The 20,911-nt window shown below is 39.4% G+C and overlaps 1 protein-coding gene across 1 annotated transcript in view; it reads left to right on the forward strand.

Moving 5' to 3' along the window:
• NRP1 (neuropilin 1) overlaps positions 1-20,911 on the forward strand; it is a 180,954-nt gene that overhangs the window by 13,492 nt on the left and 146,551 nt on the right. The window contains exon 2 of the mRNA XM_019507950.1: positions 2,576-2,781. Coding sequence (XP_019363495.1) covers positions 2,576-2,781 — 206 coding nt within the window. The remainder of the gene's footprint in view (positions 1-2,575; positions 2,782-20,911) is intronic.

The raw sequence follows: 20,911 nt of genomic DNA on the forward strand, positions 1-20,911 counted from the left end.
CGCAGGGCCCGGCCGGGCGGGGATCCCCGACACGGACTTTGGCAGCGACTTTACTTTCAGGCGACACTTGGACCCGCAGCGCCGAGCCTCCCGAGCGGTCCCGCCCTAGCAGCAGGCTAGGGACTGTTTGACAGGAACAAGCTCGCCTCAGCTCTTCCTCCCACAGTAAACCCTGAGCCATTCCCATGAACTAATGATCAAATATTTACTTTGGCCTGACTGGGTTTTCAATCCAAGTGATTAAAGGAAGAGGCTTACAGTGGGATATGGTTTCGGTAACAGAGACCACAAGTGGCGTGGCGGGCACAGGGAGGGAGTGGACTCCCACTTCCTCTTCCCCACGGCGCTGGAGGAGGCTGCGGGGCTGGAGCCCTCCCTCAGAGAGCTGCCCTGTGCCAGTCTGAAGCGGGGCAGCATTAGTGAGCTCCAGTGGGGTCCCGAGGTGAGGAGTGGGCAGTGCCCTTCCCTTTCTGTCTGAAGCAGCCTGTGTAGGTGGACTCCCTATTCTGGCCGGGCTTTGAGGCCAGCGTGGGAAAATCCTGGGGCTGTACTGACTGTATGGGACCGAGAGACGGGGTACGTGGGGTGTGCTTTGGCAATAGCCTTCCTTCAGGAAGGAACAGGGAAGGCGGCGGCTGTTGCTGGAGCTAAGGAGCAGGCTGCCTGTGTATAGTCACAGACATGAGGCAGTAGCCCTATCAAGGCACCAAGGCTGTTAACCTCGCCTGTGACTTTCCAGACCTACTAATGCCCTGTCCACCCTCGTCCAGTACCAGTGCCTGCTGAATTAATTCATTAACCTTATTTAGTCCTTACGGCCCAAAGACATTAGAAACTGCTCTTCTTAATCAAGTGTCAGAGAGATTTCACAGAGCCGGGGAGTCTAACAGACCACATTATCTTATTATACTGTCACTTTCCCAGAAGTTGCAGATTAAAGAGCAATGGTGGTAGTGAGTGCACCTCTACATCTCCTGAAGTGACTCTGTCAAGTGACTAGAAACAGCACTGTTTTATTTCACTCATTTAACAGATGCCAGATTCTGCCATGTTGTTTGCACAGAGCTGGAGTGGATTTAATGAGGCAGGATTGCTTTCCGAGTCTGCTACAAGCTGAAAATAATGCAAGGGTCTCTTGGAACCATAGGCAAAAAGATCACTAGTGGCACATTTAGGGCAGTACCTTTTGTTCTTGGCAATGGGGGGAAAATGTTTTCCAAAGCCAAAAGGGAAACAGACAATAAGCTAGTGCCATCCTAGGAATGGGTAGGAATATGCAGTCTTTGAAAGCATGGGTAGGAATATCTGGTCTTTGGGAAAAAAAAACATAGACTCCATCACTTCCTTCCCTTCTAATTTATAGCAAATGATTTCTATAATGCGTGTAGCTTTATGCATTTTTGATGCACACTTCATCTTTCATTTCCATTTGACCTGGTTTTCCTGTAATAAAATTCTGTACATTCATAAATTCATGCTGAGAGCAAGGAATGCCATTTTCCTTCCACAGGGAATCTATTAGATACAGTGTTACAATCAGTGTATACCATTATTGGGAAATAGTGATACATGGGCTTATTTATTAGTGCATACCTGCTTCTCTTCTATAGTTTATTGCCATATCTTATTGCTGAAAACGAAATATTGGTATATGGGGGAAAGTTTTTTGGGCTGAAGATCCACAGTAGGAAATCCATAGTAATGAAATGTGACAATGCAAGCCTATCCTGGACAATGGAACAACCAACTTGGCAAAGCCCTTTTGGCTTTGCATTACTTTCCTCTCTTTAGTCTGCTAAGAAACATTATCATATTTCATTGTTTGCAAAGGAGCAAGATGTAGAAGACTAAATTTCATACTTGCATCTGGTGACTGGTAACTTTTTCAACTGTTTAGAAATAAACCTTTTGTTGCTGTTGTTTTTGGGGGGAGAAAGGGGTTCTGCTTCATTACTTTGATCTGGTCCCCAGGCATGAACCAACTTCCTTAAAGGAGTAATACTGGATGATTTCTGCTTCACTAAATGCACTTTGTTCTCTGTTAGTCTGGATTTAAAGAGCACTGATAACTTCAAATTGCTTAGATTTATGGGCTGATAAACAAAAGAAGGGTCTGCTGTGAGCAAAGTAGGGGGCTACAAGACAACCCCTGATGGTCAATGACACAGACCAGGCTTATTACCAAATAGCTGTCCAGGGGGCAGACAGCATCTTTTTAGACCCATTCCACTTAAAACTTGTTGCCTAATGAGATTACACTTCTCTGAGATAATTAAGTCTAAAAGAAATCCCTGTGAGCCAATGTTACCATCAATTGTGAAGATACGGTTGTCTGTATTTGTGAAGTGAGCCTTTGTAAAGGAACACTGTTTTGAAATGTGGTCTCTCTAAATTACAACCACCATTTGCAAATATTACCCATTACTACCACCAGTTCACAAGAACTGTGATCTACTTTAACCAGTAGCACACAGTAAAAAGTTTACTATAGAGACTGTAGAAAACACAACATTTAAACGGCAAACAGTTGACTACTTCCAGGTTACTAGATGAAGAAGTGTGATGGTTTGGGGAGGATAAACAAAATCTGTTTGTTTTCATTGCAGATAAATGTGGTGATACTATAAAAATTGTAAATCCTGGGTACCTTACTTCTCCTGGCTATCCTCATTCCTACCATCCAAGCCAAAAATGTGAATGGCTGATTCAAGCTCCTGAACCATACCAGAGAATTATGATCAACTTCAACCCTCACTTTGATTTGGAGGACAGAGATTGCAAGTAAGTGAGAGCCTCTGAAAAGGGCGCCATAGCACCATCTAGTGGATAAAAATATTTATAATGTCAACATGCTGCTTATCTACTTGGGGGAAAACGACTGACGTGTGCAAATTTGCGTGGAAAATGAATTCATGAGAGATTTGAATCTAGACTAGATTAGTGGTAACATCTTAGTGGTAAAGACATTAAAGTTGGGTGTTGTGCTTCTGAGCCTGAAAAACGTAGTAAGATTATGTTTGATTTAATCTTTTAATCCTTCTGTCTCCTTTTCCTGGATACAGAAGCCTAATATATTTTTTCCCTGTTGAAACGCTCTCCTCAGTGTTTGCAGCCATTCAGTAGTGGTGAAGTGGCTGTGAGTGAGTGGAAAGAGGGGACTAATGCTTTGGTTTGCATTCCTCTTTAACAGTGAGCCACTAAAACTATATAAGAACCATATACCCTAAAATGGTTAGTAAGAGCATTTTTTAGCTAAATGAAAGCCTTCTGTAATGTTCTGCTACTAAAAACTGCATTTGAGTACTTATACTTGACAGGAGAAACCATAAATTCACATAGCATTACAATACTACATGGAGTGTGACTAGAATGAAAGAAACACACAGCTTCTCCAATCATTCTGGGGCAGAATTGGAGATTATATCAACACAATTATTCCTCTTAATAAGACGGGACTAGCCTGAGAATTTGCTCTTATCAATTAGTAATGGGTAGTGGACAGCAGTCTGATAGCTACAGTTTCTCTCCTGCCCCTCCCTCTGCTGCTGGTCTATATCAGACTACTGCCTCTGCAGAGTGGGATATGAAGAAGACTGAAGGTAGAAATAACCATAGCCCCATTCCTGCTTATCCACACTCAAAGTCCTGTACAAGCTGTGCTGTACCTCTGTTCTTTGGGCCAAGAAATGGACAGACAGCATACAGTCTGATCAGATGTTCAGGGCCATTTTGTAATAGCCAGTCCCCAATTTCATGCCACTGGATTCAAGAACATGTTTTAATTATTCTTTATGTAAAGTAAGCATGGCCTCTCTCAGTGATAGTGACAATCTAATGACCTCATATACATGCCCCAAACTCCAAAAATGGATAAAAATCAGTGCCAGTCAGTGAGGCTTGGCACTTCCCAGGAGCCCTCAACATCTCACTAGACTGCTGCTTAAATTCAGCTTTATGAAGGGGAGAGAAGATATGAGACAATAGGGAAAAGAGGGTCAGTATTAGTGGAAAACTTTTTTTTCATATATGTATTCTTGGTTCCTAATTTTAATCACAAGTTGATTTAGTTATTTTATAAACATTGATTTCCTTTGGAGTGAATGTCAGTAGTGGCAGAGTATAGTAGCTCACTTTACATTTAATCAATTTTCCGTGTTGTGCATAGTCCAGTGTAGGCCAGTGTTTTATGTGCTATGGCTAGGTAGTACCATAAGAGGACTCTAGGTTTGTAAAATTGAACTAACTCTTTATTAAGGCAGCTATTTACAGAGGTAATGCAACTGCAACTAGCATTCAAACCATATATATAAGACTGATTTCCTGATCCACCAAATTCTTCCCTTCTGTAACCTATGTAACTTGCTTGAAATTCTAGGCAGGATGCTACAACCAGTTCTAGTTTCCAATCAAAGTTGCATCTCTGAACATGGTTATTACCTCAGCCACCATAGCTCAGGATTCTTTAATCTGTTGTACATGTAGAGAGGTCCACTTGCCTGTCTTGTCAATATTATGTTTTGTTTTCCTTCTGTACGCAGGATTCCTGCTAATGCTTAAGGACATTTTTATCTGAAGAACAATTTTGTTTGCAGTTTAGGTAGAGATTAGAGACGGGAATGTAACATTTCTGTGTTCACCTTCCTCATTTTCAAATGTTCCCATCTGAGACCACTATAAAAGGAAAACATAAAATCTAAACCACTGAAACAACAAATAATCATTGCTACATAGGGTTGTATTAAACATAAGGCCTAGTGTTGTGGGGTTCTGGAGGATTCAGTTTCCCTCTTCCATCAATCCCTGATCCATTCTTATGTTTTCTTGTTAACCTATGGTGCATCATTTCTAGCTCCAAAGAGTGCTGTTGCTTTTAACAGCTGTCTGTAACAATGGGGTGTACCAGGGTAGGCAGGATTTCTGCAGCAAGAATGGTTTAAAGCTGACATGAATATGATAATTCCACTGTTTTCTGTTATGCTTTTAAGTTTATGGTCCTTTTAGTCTATCTGCTACTTACTATCTAACTACCACTTTAGTTATACCTAAGTTTTCTTCATTTGCGTCGAGAGAATATATTTGTGCTCAAAATCTTAGGAGCACGTTACTGAAATAATTTTATATTAACAGGGACCTATCAACAAATGATGCAGTTTGAATTGTCTGCTTAAGAAATCCACATTACTTTTACCAAAATGTGGGTAAGACAGCAGACTAACGTAAAAAAAAAATTTCATAATGACTTTGTGGAATTTACATACATTTTGATTTCTTAACATGATATTCAGTGTAAGAGCTGCATATGTAATCCTTGGATGCTTATCTTGCTGGGGTGATCTGACCCCAGCTGACTTCCTGCCCCTTGGGCAGAGGGCTGGACCCGATGATTTTGTGAGGACCCTTCCAGTTGTAATGTCTATGAAACCTATGTGGCAGTTCAAGCTGTTCTCTAATGTATTAGTTACAACACTGGAAATTGATAAACAGCTCAATATGACATGCAAGAAAAAATTAGAGACGGAAAGTAAGCTTCTGTGAAGGAAGAAAAGGAAACTGTTGAAAGACTGTGTGTCCTATATACTCATATAGCAGACTAATGGAGATTATTAGTATCCTAAGCTAAATCCTGAAGTCCTTTTGTCAATAGATTGGCTGGTTGGTTGGTTTTTTCCCTGAGGCAAAGATGAGAGAGAATGTACTTCTAAGGTTTGGTTCCTAAAGTATAATAATTAGGACTTGTAAAAAACATGGAGTTGAGCCCAGGGAGGAAAATGGATGTCAAGTTATTTTGTAACAACAGGCAAGCCAATGGTTGACATTGTCTACCTTCCATATGTACTGTTGCTAGCAGGAATACATGTATTAAAGCCAATGAAATTACACAGTGAAAGAAGAATATGGGAGAAGAATTAGGCTTTGGAAACCTAAATATTAGCTATGCTGGTTAAGGTCTTAGCATTTCTGTGCTTTAAGATTTTGGAGGTTTTATATTAAAGACCTAAATATATCTAACAATCATGGCTTATTTTAACTGATGAATATTCTCCAGTTGAGTTCTAATCTTCTTCAGGTATGTCACGTGATATTTCTGTAAGTTTTATGGTAATACTCTCTATGACAAAGTTGTGTTTGGTTGGGGTTTTTCTAAATTACAAGTGAGCAGGACTGAAATTTCTCTAGAGAACTCAATTTTTATCATTTTGGGGCACACAGACACAGTAGTAATTAATTAAGTGTGCTTTCACACAAGCTAGGCAGCTCTAATGAAAAATATCCTCAAGACAGAATTACCAAACAAGCGCTCTGGAAATACACTGCCTCAGCAGGATGTGTACAATTGTGTTTTGCAGCCTAAAAATATAAACAATAAACAGTCAAAGACTGATATCAAGAAACTTCTTTTAAATTCGTAACAATATAGGAAGATCTTTTCCTCACAACATATATAATAATGCCTTTAATACTAATTAGAGTTACATTAATAAAAGAATAAAACCCCAATTTAGTTGTGGTTTTAAAGGAAAACTAGCTTGTGTTTGTTGATTATTTTGCATTCTTTTAGACAGACCTTGACAAAAGCCCTCTTGTGATGTGAGGATACAGTTAAAAATAAGAGGAGGGAACAGATCATATGGCTGAATATTACTTAAAATGTTCCAATGTATATTGCATGTTGTAAATGCTTTTCAGCACTTATAGCAAATTGTACAGGTCTTGTGTTGCTGAAGTATCCTAGTGTGTAAATGCAGCCATCTTGAATCTTGTAAAACTTTATATCTAGATAATAAACAAGAATGTCACTGATGCAGTACTTTGAATTTATGGAACTTTTCCGGTTTCCCAGCAATGCAAGCTATCAGCATGATAATTTATAATGGTTTGTGACAAATGCTGCTGAGCAAGGAGGTGTGTGGTTACATTCAGATCAGATGTCATTATCTAGGGAGCAATAAAAATTTCACAGACACTAGGTTAAAAACATTAAGCGAATAAATGTGAAGCTTCAGAAGTAAAGGGCTTGCAGAAGGTGCAGGTTTGGGTAGAGAAAGCCCAACAGTGGTTTCTTTACTGACAAATAATTGACTCTATTGCCAGAATTAACGGTGTTGTTTTACAAGACTTACATGGATATACCACTGTAGTACAGTTACTTGATTGTGCATTTGTCAGAAACACAGAGAATAATGATGTCCATGTTTGACAGTTACTGGGCAAATGTGTTTTTGTCATATCAGTTCAAATGAAAAAATTCATCATACTGGAAATAGCCAAATTGTAGAAAGAGGGTCCTGTTAGTTAATTATTCTTTACTTTGTGTTTACCAGGGATTAGTTTAGTGTTCAATAGAAGTGGTTGTGAGTTATGAGAGATTTGGCAAAATATGTACACTTATTTTTATAATTCAGTGAAGCCCCTCAAAATGCTTGAGCTGGAAAAGTAATGTGCATATCAAGGCATTGAATAAAATCCTGACCCTTACTAAAATGTCCACTGACTTTAATAGGGCAAGGCTTTCCTGTACCCACTACATTTCTAAATAATGTCTCTGTATAATGAACCTCAGTTGGTAAGTAAGTGTCAGCACTTACAGTAATCTGTAGGCCTGTGTTGTGCGCACCATTGTTACCACCATCAGTTTCTGAAAAACTTAAGTTTTCATTTCGTTGTCTTTGAAATGCAAGCCTTCTGGTTTTCCATCCTTTGCTCCAGTGCTAAGTTGGTGTAAGCCCCAGTAGGTTGAGCAAAATTGACTTTATGTAAGAGATATTTGGATGGCATACAATTACTGTAACTTCTCCAAAGCCATACGCACCCTTGATGACAAAACAAGGGGAAAGGAGACACTGTTGGGACATACCAGCAATCTTTGGCGTTAAAAGGATCCCTGGGTCTGCTGAGGATGGGAGAAATTACAGCTGCTTTCAGGCTGTATAAAATTGTGCCCAGGCATTGACCTGTTGTTCTCCTGCGAGGACTGTGGGGAACACAAAGGCCATCCTTCATCCCTTACGTGTAAGTTATGCTATACGCTCACCAAGGCAGCACAGGATGGAAGCATAGCTAAACAGGGCCTGCTGTTGCTCTCATTGAAGCCAGTGAGAGTTTTCCATTGAGTTGTATAGAATTTTATTTATTATTCTTTATGATTGTGATATAAATCAGAACCTGAACCCTATAGTAAGGCTGTCTTACAGACATTTCAGTCATTTTTGACAATCAATGTCAAACAAGGCTCCCCATGTTCCTCCTTGAACTGGTGTTGAACTTAATGACTTACTGATTTGGACGGGGTCAATGCACAGTAGCATAATTTGGGGGGGAGGGGGGGAGTGAGGCAGTAGCCCCTGGCACTGACTATACAGGGGCACCAGAATGCCCCCCACTAGGAATCTTTGCCACAGCAGGAGTAGCCCAGTGCTGCATAGCCATAGAAAACAGGCAAGCACAGTCTTGTACCCAGCAGTGTATGTAGGAGGCAGGGGGTAAGCAGGGTGAATGAGATGACACCCTCACCCCCCTAGAAAGTCCTTTCCCTGTGCCAAAGAGCATACCAGGGGTACGCGGGAGCAAGCAGGGTACCACAGGGCTGCTACAGCTGGAACTGACACTACTACAGCAGCAGCAGCTGCCTTCACAGTGCAATTAGCCCAGACAGGTAAGACTTCTACCCTTCCCTCACTCTCACCCTGGTTTCCAGTTGTCAGCATCTTCCCCCCTCCCTCACACTGGTCCAGCCCTAGTGGGGGCTAAAGGAGCTCACTATGCCTCTCTTGATACAACCTAACAAATTATGGGCTAAGTACAGAAACAACTAAACTCAGCACCAGTTGCCGGTGGAGGAGGACCTATATTTTCATCCTGATGTACTCAAGACCACTGGACCTTCAAACAGGGATAAGGAAACAATAGATTTAGGAACTCCTGCTGCTACTTTTGATATCAATGAGTATTTTAAGAGAGGCAATTAGCCGTGTGAATCTGAATTCAGACAGAAGGCAGGGCAGAGTGACACCTTGTAGACTTAATTCATATAGCCTGCTTATAGACGTGAAAAAAGAAAACAAAGGGTGTGCGTCTACATGTTGCTGTATGGCAATGTAGTGACACACTACATCACCATATAGCACACTATGGCAATGTAGTAATCATGTGTATCTACATGTAATCATCAGCTATGTAGCTGTAGAGGCATGCTCCCTGGGTAGAGCACACTGCTACAGTGCCATAGTGGTGAAATCTACACGTGCACTGCATGCACCACCCATACTGTGTCATGCTTTAGTACTTTCAAAAGAAAGTCCTGAAGCATGGCAGCATAGTAATGTCACTGTATGGCAACATGTAGACCTGCCCAGTGCTTTACTTTAAGCTCAGTATGCCCCGGTGCCAACCGCAGCACATGCCCGCAAGCTGCATTGCATTATTTTGACCCAGCTTGCCCAACATCTATACAGATTGGGCACTTTTTGGTGCTTGATCGATACAGATCTGGGGAACTGGGTCAAATTAGCGTGCTTCCTCTTCCAGTAAAGTGCTGTTTTTTGTTTTGTTTTGATTTTGGGGGGGTGGTCATGTTTGTCAGCAGCCTCAGAGAAGCTACAGCCTACAAGTACACACAGGCTTACTACAGCCTGTTAGTCCTCAAAGAAATAAGCTGCACTGGTAGCTTTCTGTTAAATGACCAATCAGTTTAAAAGAAATAACTGGCTACTTAGATTACTGATGTAGGAGTCTCTCTCAGCCTCTGGCCTGTGGACCAGATATGGCCCATGGTACTATGTTATCCAGCCAGCAGGGCCCCACAGGTCTGGGAATTTGGCAGCGGGAGTGGTGGCACTGCTCCCCTGCTGCCAAATCTCTGGTTCCATGGGGAGTCCTGGACTCCACACACTGGATCCAGCACCTGATCCCAGAGTTCAGGTTCAGGGCAGGGACAATGCTGGCCCCCAGGACCCAATTCCAGGGCATGGGGGAGTGCGGGGCAGTGCAAAGCCCTAGGGACTAATTTGGTCCTCAGCTGGCCCAGTCCAGCCCACAGACAGGCTTTGGGTCACACATCTGGCCTGTGGGGCCAAAAGGTTGAGCACCACTGGTTTAGAGCATGCCTATACCTGTTATAGCATGTGAAGGAGCTTAACCAGCCTCCAGCCTACTGTGGGGAAAATCATCTTTGGAGAGGACACTAAACATAACTGAGAAGGAGGCTGGTATTCTCCATTTTTCCCTTTAATATTTGTTATTAGATTAAGCATTCTTCACCATAAGAAATTATAAAAAGTATATTTCCTTGTTTTATAGGATTCCACTTGTAACAGCAGCCAAGTAACAGACAGAAGTGTCTAAAGATAGTCCTCTGCAATTTTAATACACTTTAGAAACTAAGTAAGAGTTAAAGGAAGTTGGAAATTATTTTATGTTTCTGATTATATGAGGTAATAGCCAGGCCCTTTTTTTGCCCAACCAATCAGTTAACTGTTGTGAATTGTCTCTATTGTCACACTATATTTTCTGCAAAGTATAGTTGTTTGTTTTTGTGTTTCTTTAAACAATGTTATTAGTGAAATCCAGACAAACTGATGCTGTGCCTGTGCCTGTGTTTTCCTCAGACCTGAAGAAGAATGCACTGCATTCAAAAGCTCATCCAAGGCTGTTCCTACTGTGCAATTAGTCCAATAAGAGATACTACCCACAAAAATCCTTGCCTCTTACGTGTTAATCCAGTGTCATTTCACTCTTTGATCAGACCATAAGAAAGAGTCTCCTTTTATATATTATTTATTGCAATGAGTTTGGGACAGAGCTCATTTTTTCACTATAGAAATGAACAGTACCTAGCACAGTGGTGCTTGAAACCTTGATTAAGGCCTCCCTATGCTATTGCAGTACCCATGATACAAATAACACTGATATATGCAGGTGCTCATATTAATGCATTGTGTATAATTAAGCAAGCTGTGGGAGACGTGCATGTGGAAATGCTATATTATCAAGCAATAAAATTGTTAGAAGGGTATAAGATGGAATACTTAGGGCCTGATTCTGCAGCCTTTCTACATGCACTGACCTAACTGAAATCAATGAGATGTTGGGATCAGTTATAAAAAAGACAGAGCATAAGGTCAGGATCTTCTGTAAACCAGAACAGGTGGTACTTGGAGTCACTCACATGAAGTAATCTGTATTCTTTTGACTCCGCACTGTCCCTTCAATGTTAATGTATTTAAAACAAGGCCCTGAGTGCTAATGGAAAATAATATGCTAAATTATAACTTGCTGTAAGCTATAACTTTATAACTGTTGATAGTTATGATATCCAGACCTTTTATATGCTTTGGTTATATATAAATCAAACTGAATTATTTTCTTTCATAGTGTTCATAAAGAATTAACTACGGATAGCTGATACACATGGATATATATCTCTGTATAAACATATAGATTAAATATGCAAAATATTTTTAGAAACATATCTACTATATACACATATATGGGGGTATATCCATTCATAAATGTATGTATATAATATAAATATATTAGCTTCAGCAGAAATTCCAAAAGTAAATCTAATTAAAGCACTAATACCCATCTTAAGACTGATAATTAGGTATAAAGAGAACAAGAGACAGGATTAGTGTTCAGATCATGTTCCAAGTGCCTTTTAATTGTGTGTTTGTAATCAATCCTGATTGCAAGAGGCAATGGTTTCGCAGAATAAAGAACGAAAAAGAGCTTATCCCTACTATTTTCCTGTTAGTTGACTTGGACATAATACTTCAGGATGTGATCCAATGTCACAATGCTAAGGAAGGTAACTTTGTCAGCGATAGATACGATTATAGAATACGCACATTCACACAACTCTTTTCATTTTAAAGTTAAAAATTAATATTTTTTAGAACTAGTTCAATCAAGTGAGTTATTTTCATTTGGGATCTTATAACGTGTTTTCAAGTGGACCATAGAAAAGACTTTGTTCTTTTGGCCTCCATCCACCACTGACTTTTGAAACTGGGTCTGCATTCATTTTAGGCTTTTATTTTTATTGACCTTGGTGCTTGTCTCACTGAGCCACAGTTCTCTATCACAGAACCTTACAGCTTGGTATAACGATTAGTACTTTATCTCAAGTAACCAAATAATTTTTCAAGCAGGGTGACAGATTTCCTTCATGTACCATGGGAGACAACCACCTGGTCATTTGTAAAAAGTGTTTTAATGAACTTCCTCAATGAGGTTTGAGAGAAGTTTAATAAGTCACCTGACAGTTTTTAGGAGTACAGGTCATTTGCTTCTCTGCAATATCTTCCAAAAAATGAGACTAACAATTCCAAGACTTAAACTTTCAGTAAGGAAATTAATTTTGTGCACAATATCACTGTTTAAAAAATACCCCCAAAAGACTAATTTTGAATCATTTCTGATATATAATGCATATGAAGCTCTGAGTTACAAAGCTGATGTCACAACCTGTATGAGACGTCTAAAAAGTCTAAAAATTCAAGGGATTGCACATCTTTGGATTCAATGTACATATTCATAGGCAATTTTAGATGGCTTTTCACTTAAAAATGACAGTGAAGAAAATAATTTATTTCTTTTCTACTTATATCCCTTTTAAAGTAGGTGACTCAGATTCAGGATAAAATGGAAGTTTCTTCAAAAAGAAACTGGATAAATCACAGAAATGTAGTGACTAAACTTTGTAAAATAATGACAGTGCTGCAATGACAGCAAGCCTTATGCCCCTCTTAAGTTAAATGATGTGTTTGTAGTTCAATATATTATTACATTAAAAGTATCTGTCTTATAAAGTGAATGCCTGAATACAGGGAGAAAGTCCCTTTTAAAAAGAAGGGGGTAGTACAGACTTTGCATAGTCTATCTTTGGTAAATTTGATGAGAGCAATTATGACATTAGAAATGCAAAACTCTTAGCTTGTAGGAACTGTTACAAATTAATATTCAGAGGAAAAAGTAATCCCCATGATGTAAAGCTGATAGCAGGATTTATGGCTTTCCAAACTTTTGAAAAGCTGAGCCTCAACGCCATGAAAAAGTAGTCCTCCATTAAGGCCATCCTTTTTGCCACTGCAGTGTTATTAAAGACCCACATATTTACTTTGTTTTCTTCATCTTCCCTGACTGGCTCCCATCCCCATCATGCTTCCTCCAGCCCAAGTCTTTACAGATATTTTGTGGAATATTTTGTGGAGTCTTCCTCATATGACTTAAAGATCTGTGAAACAGTTACTCCTTCCTCACTAGGTTACCTTGAGCTTTGGGGAACACTTTCTTACTTTCTGAACCAAATTTTGCTTGTCTTGCACATAGAAGTAGACCCACTGAAGTCAATTAAAACAATATAACTACTTCAATAATGTTAGCAGATCTTCTTTTAATGATATGGGGCATAAATTTATGGTGCTATACAAATGAATAATAATTTATAACAACGCATTTCAGATACTTACAAGACAATTTACAATATACTAAAAATTGCCTTCACATGTTTATGTGATAAAATGGATTTAATTTGAGTTTTAACATATTATATCATAAATCACCATAAACATTATATCCCTCATTCTCTGTTGTTTTAATAGTAACAGTTCCAGGACAAATTGCTATGTGTGTTGATAAGATTTAGGCTAGGGACAGACATTGAACATAAATCAGTTTAAATGATCAGAAACTGATTTAAACCTGTAAAAGAACAGGTATTCAGTGCACATAAAACAGTTTCAAAATAGCTGAAACTGGTTTGAGATAAACCTGGTTGAATGTAGTATCAGACTTTAACAGATTTGGGTCAAACCAGTTTATGTAATGTCTGTCCCAGACCCCTTCCTGGTTTAAATTAAATCAGACTCCCCCAGCATCCCGGCATGCTCTCTGGGCTGCGTGAGGCTCTCTGCTCCACAGCAGGACTGGCCCCTTCCCTCTGCTCCGTAGCTGCAGCTCCAACAGTCTCTGCCTGGCTTCTGCTCCCTCCACCCCCTCCCCACTGTCTGCTAAGCATTCATTCCCCCAGCCCTCACAGACAGCTCTCTGCATTAGCTAGCAGACCACATGCTGGCAGCTACGTCTGAGCTGTGACATACAGGACAAAAGCAGATCAACAGGTAGCTGGTAATGTCCCTCTGTTGTTTTCTTAATGGGTTGATAAACACTGAGTTAGGGGCGATAAATGTTCTCTGCTGGGCTGCTAAGCCTCCCTAATCACAGCGTACAGCCTGGACCTGGCCACCCCCCACTCAACTCAGCTTAGCTCAGCTCTGTAGAAGGGATGGGAAGGCTGCTCTAGCACCCCCCAACTTCTGGCCTGAGCCACTGAAGGCATGTGCCTGCATGCCTGGGATGTCTGGTTACAAACTTGTTCAGCCTAGCCAGGTTAGACTAACCTGCAAAGATTGAATCAATTCAGTCTCAGGCTTTTTGAATGTTTGTCCCTAGCCTTAGCGTTAGCTTCATTGTGGAATCCTGTCATTAAACCACTCAGCTTCTACAGACTTATTTCCTGGTATGTTCATCTATAGCGAGAGAACCAGATCAGCAATTTAAAAAAGCTTTAGCTTGATCACCATATAGAAATGTAGGCTACATTTCTTATTTCCATAGCAAATACTCTACTTCGTGAGATGCAAAATGAGAGGTTTATATCCCTCATTCGGAAAGCTATGCTTAGCAGAAACCCTAGGCTGTTGCTCCATTTGAGTAGCTTTAGTTAGGTCTAGAAAAATATGCAAAGATATTTCTTAAAAGCATTTTTTTTTGTTTCATAGCCATCTCCATAATCTGTTTTAGAGACAGGGGCACAAAATGTATTAACGTGGTAGATACATGTTCTGATTGCTGAGTGTTTCTTGACATTCCCACAAAACCTCTGGGATTTTGTGTTACAATTCTAAAAACTTTATCTATTTGTATATTCATATCTGGGCTCAAATCCAAAACTTCTTTACATACATTTACAGCAAACAGTTTAGACTCTCCTTCCATTCCAGATGGCAGCTAACTGTAATAGATGTATAAATTTTCTCAATGTATATTCTAACACTACATTTCAAAAGTGTAATTTTACGTGGTGTTTGAAATACTAAATGCATTATATATGCATGTGTATATTTCATAATGTGTCACAAGTATTTTTATATAAATATATTTTAAACGTGTATATGGTTCAATCCTATAGATCTTTAAAAATATTTATATACATAGTCTGATATTTGTTTTAAACACATGCATATACTTATATACGCAATTATGTTTTAAACAAATACAGCATTTAAACAATGTAGAGCCATATTCAGCCTGGATTTTAATATTTTCACCACCTTGACTTCACATCAGGGCCAAACTTAGCTTTTGTATCATAAAATAAAGTAGGTGTGCTGTCCTTTAGTTGTTTCAATATATTTTTTTCTTTACTATTACCCTAGATGACATTCTTCAAATAATTGGACTGTCTGCTTTATCACACTTCCCCATTTTATTTCAAAGTCCCTTATTACCTTGATCAGCTGAGATAGTTTGTCTATTAGGTACACAAATTGCTTCTCAGTCTCTCATCCAAGGGCTTCATTACCCATGAAGACAATGCTCCTCAATCTTTTCAGCTGAATAATTCTTCTGTAAACCAAAGTCAAACAAGCTGCCTTATGGCAATATCAGTGGGTATATTAATAATGTGGGTACCTACATTAAAGGGTTGTCCACCTTTTATTATAATGGCTTCTAAACTGTTATAGTTTAAGGAGATGCAAAAATGAGATGTGTTTGGTGTGTCCTCAGTATAGACCACTAGAGAACCAAAAATTAGCATATTTGTTTATTTTTTGGCTAGAATATTGATTTACTTTAACACCAATAACCTAAGTGTGGTATGCCCTTTAGCTGTTTCCATATTCTTTTCTCCTTTACCAATGATCTGTTAATAGTATCACAGTAGATGGTGTATAAATGACTGCTTCACTTCATTAAGCAGGTTGGTCCTTTCCCCTAATCCAGGAAGGAATCAGTGCCATGATGAGACTTTCTGCAACCCCTTTCCAGCTGGGTCAGTTAAAAGAATGGGACCCCTACCCCTTAATGGGGCAGACTATCTTTCCATAGCGTGACCTATTATTTCTGTCTTTTATTACTTTTCATAATGAATAAAATGTAAAAAGCTGAATGTAGCAAACTACTAGAAATTAAATATTTTGTCCTATTATAAATAATAAACTATAACTGCTTATTCTGGAACAGTATTGTTTAGGTATTAGCAAGAAATTATGGTCAATTTCCTTCAATTTCAATATGTAAAGAAATTGTCATTGAATGCACATTCTCAAATGGTGTGTATGCTCATAATTCCACTAAAGTTAATGGAGTTACATTGATTTATATCATCTGAAGATCTGGCCCGTATTTCTATTAATGATTCAAAAATTCACAGAAGCTAATGCAAAAGGACTGGAATGCAGGACATCTTGGTTGTGTTCCCAGGACTGCTACTGGCATTCTGTCTGACCTTGGGCAAGTTATTCAACTTCTCTATGTCTCCCTTTTCACAGGGACAGTGATAATTCCCTGTTTTACAAGCATATTGAGGATATATTCTCTAATGTTTATTAAGCTTTTTGAGATTGTTAGCTAGAAATGCAATATATCATTGTTGTTTGCCACTGTGTTGTACTTGTTCACATTTTAGCTGTTAAACTTTGTTTTAACAACATGCTATTGGGTACATAAGTATCTGGCATATACTGATTTTCAAAAATAAGTGTTATCCAAACAAAAAATAAAAACAAGAATTCATACCCACAAGAGACATATTACCCATGATGAGAAGATAAATAACAGACACAATATTAACTCAAAACCGAACACTAAATGGCATCCAAATGCAAGCAATTTCAAGTACGTGCATATTGTCAGTATGAAACCAGCCCATTTTGCAAATAGTGTCCCCCAAGGAGTACTGAACCTAACAGCAGCAACACTAATGGCTGTGTTCTCATGTGTGGAAGGAGAAAGGAGCACTTTCAGAGCTACTTTGGACAGCTTTAAATTGTTCACTCTTTATTCACTTTATTAAAGCTGTTTCTGGATGGGACCTTACAACATAAGCACATCAGGCTGGATGCATCTACACAAGATGTTTACTGTGCAGTTAACTAATTAACTGTGCAGTAAGTGTCTCTGTGTCTACACGGCAGCCCCTATTAGGGTGCACAAAACTAATAAATACAAGTCCTAACCTGCTGAGGAGTTTTTTTGTGCACAGCAGCACATGTGTAGATGCCACCCCAGGTGGCTGGGACACAGGGTGCTTCAGTGCAGGGCTAGCTGACAGGCAGTCCCTGCGGCAAAGCACCCTTGTGCCCCAGCCAGCTACTTGGCAGCACATGGATCCCTGTTAGAGCAGCCTGGGCTAGCGAGCTGCTACCCCCTTCCCCCTGCCCTGTGTCCCCTGCCAGGGCTGCTGTGATCAGCCTCCATGTATTGTGCATGAACAAACTCTGGGGTAATATGCTCCAGAGGCTCCCAGACACACATCAAATGGTACACCTTGGAGCAAAAAACTCCAGAGCAATAGGCTCCAGAATTTATTTCTACTGATTAATCATGTGTAGATGCACCCACTTCCCTATGCCTACTTTTGGGAAAACCATGTCAGTTTTCACTGAGGGTGAAATTTTGGCTGCATTGAAGTCAATGACAAAACTCCAACTCATTTGTGTGGGAAGAAGATTTCACCCAGAGTCAACAAAACATTAGCGTTCTATGTATATCACTCTCTGGTCTCCCATTCCCATCAATAAGGGCACTTTTCTGATGTACTTTGCATGATTTTCTTTTAGTTTAAGTATAACATGGTCACTTTCTTTCCAACGCACACATTTAGTGGGACAATAGGGCAAGTAGCATTATAATGTTTCAAATGATAAATCAATGACTAATAAGCCCAGTCAGATGCCTTTTTCAGGCTATGCATGAAGCATTGTGCAACACAACCCCCACACTCATATATAAGACTTTAGCCAGGATTCCGAGTTTGTTTTAACACTACTCTTTCTGAGTTTCTGACACAGACAATCTCACCCCTCCTCTTTTACAAAAGCTATTTAAAAACTAAATCATTCCACAATGAAAGACAATAGTTCATATTCTCAATAGTGTCAATCCTACTATAACTAGTGTAACCCTACCATTCAGGCCTCAAAAAATAAAGAGTAACATGACATCTTATAAAATAATGACATCTTATAAAATAATGCATGTTGGGTTCATTTTTAAGTTTGACATTTTCAAGCTTTTTCTTTGCAAGCATGAGAACTAGAAATTTCCCCTGTGTTAAATAAAGCTGATTCCTTCATAATATATGATTCCAGGGTTGTTCCTATAAGAAAAACACAAAATATAATGGCATTTGTAATAAAAATCACGAGCTGGCAACAGTGGATTCTCATTACAGTCTTAACTATCTCATGTTGCCCCTTAGGACTCAATTCTGTCTGCAGTCACAGCTTTGCAGTGCCCGTTGAAATGAATAGGAGCTATGTATACATTTGCTGGGTTTTCAGGGAAAAAATAGAGAAAGCTGATTTCATTGTTTCTTGCTGTTCTTCTATGCATTACTGCATAGTCAATGTTATCTCGATGAAGAAAACTCACGGCCTAGCAAGCACCTTTTTCTTCCTAGTTATCTTAGGTAGGCATGAACTCTGTTAAAATCAAAGATCTGCCCAAGCTAAATGGTTATCGGTTTGACATCGTTAAGGTATACCCATTTTTGACCCTGCGGCTAAGGATAGACATTACACATAAACCGGTTTAAGTGATCAGAGACTGGTTTAAACCTGTAACAGAACAGATGTTTGAAAATGGCTGAAGCCAGTTTGAGATAAACCTGGTTCAATGTTGAATAAGACTTAACTGATTTGGCTCAAACTGGTTTATGCAATGTCTATCCCAGACCCCTTGCTGGTTTAAGATAAACCAGACACCCCCAGCATCCCGGCATGCTCTCTGGGCTGGGCAGGGCTCTCTGCTCCACAGCAGGCCCCTCAGCATTAGCTAGCAGACCACATGCTGGCTGCAGTCCATGCTGTAGGAGATGACAAAGGCAGACAGGATTTTGGAGCTAATCAACAGGTAGCTGGTAATGTCCTTCCTTGGAAAAGCTGTTTAAGAAGAGCTTGAACTAATGGAGAGAGGTTTTGTTTTCTTAATAGGTTGATAAACACTGAGTTAGGGGTGATAAGTATTCCCTGCTGGGCTACTGTGGGGGGGACGAGACATCAGAGGGGCCTGGCCACACTCACCCGCCACCCTTCATCTCAGCTCTGTGGAAGGGTATGGAGGGGTGCACTAGCACCCCCGGCTTCCAGCCTAAGCTACTGCAGGCATGTGTCTGAGTTTTTTTCAGTCCAGAGGGGATGTCTGTGTGGTTACAAACTGGTTTAGCCTAGCCAAGTTAGACTAACCTGTAAAGATTGAATAAATTCAGGCTGAGGTTTTTTGAATGTCTGTCCCTAGCCAGCATGGCCAGCCTTTGACATGAATATCCAACTCATGAGTCTGGCATTAAAGCAAGATGCTGTAAGCATTCTGCCACCAGGCCCTAATGCATGCCCTATGCGCTGGGTGAATTTCATGCTTTTAAAAAATTACAGCAAAAACTATAACATGGAGCCATTGATATTGACATTAAAGGGGACTGATTCATTATTACACCAATCTAGTGGTGATATAATTCCATTTAAGTAAGTGAAATGACACTGATTAAAACTGATGTAACTAATACATAATATAATATGTATTTACACTATGATATGAAGCCTTATCTGGCATTCAATTATGTGACCCCATTAACTTCAACAGAGCACCACTCCTTTACACTGGCTGACACTCTGAACAATAATGAAATGTTATACTGGACACTAATGCAATTTTCAAAACTTTTCTTTTAAAATCTATTTCATATTTCTTCCTTTATTTTTTATTATCATTCTTTTAAATTCCCTCTTCCCATCCCCAAATGGTCTGGATGTTAGAACTCAGTGAACAGTAGCCACTTGGTAAGCTTCAGGGTGTCAAGTTCAGCCATTTTTGAGAAATCATTAGGCCATATCATGCCAGCCAAAGTTGTAGCAGTGCTCCAAGAACCTGTTTACATCAGGAAAAGGGTCTGCTTACCCTTTTGCAATTCAAATATGGATTAATAGATTTTGTTGAAACTTTAAAAAAAATTACCTTTGAACTACCATTGAAAGATGTAGCTTTTACCAAAAAGGGTATTTTTTGGAAAGCTAGGAGTGAACATGAGACAACAATGAAACTATCTGTGTTACAACCTCAAATACATACCTTTCTACTTGCTCACTTTCTCTCTATTTTCTCTTTTCCCCAACATGCGCACACACACTTCAATCATTACTCCATTTCAAGAAGACCAGTCAAAAAACCTAGTGGCCAAATATGTTAACATCTTCCTATCAAACTGTATTTCAATAGAGTTCTTCTGTGAAAAGTACTAATACAGATACCCAGGTAAGTACAGATAGAACATTAGTATTGGTCACTTAACATTTTTTTTGTTTGTTATGGTACTGAAAAGCAAAACTCAGTATGATTGAAATTTTTTTATTGGAACACTTTTCCACCAAATAGTGCATCAAAATCAAAATGTTTGTGGGAATGTGTTGATTTTGATAAAAAATGGTAATGAATGTTACCATGTATTATAGATGAAACATTATATAGTAAAAAGGCAACAGGTTCCCACAACTTCACTATTTATAAAGAGGGAAAGAAGTAAAGAGAAGTGAGAGAAAAGGAAGCAAAAATGGGGCCTGCTCTAAGGGCTTGATCGTGCAAGCAAGCAATTGAATAGTTTTACATATGTGAGTTATGGCAATGACATCTT

This window comes from Gavialis gangeticus, unplaced genomic scaffold (genome assembly GCF_001723915.1).
Source record: "Gavialis gangeticus isolate Ggan-Ray unplaced genomic scaffold, GavGan_comp1, whole genome shotgun sequence".
In the NCBI taxonomy this organism is placed as follows: Eukaryota; Metazoa; Chordata; order Crocodylia; family Gavialidae; genus Gavialis; species Gavialis gangeticus.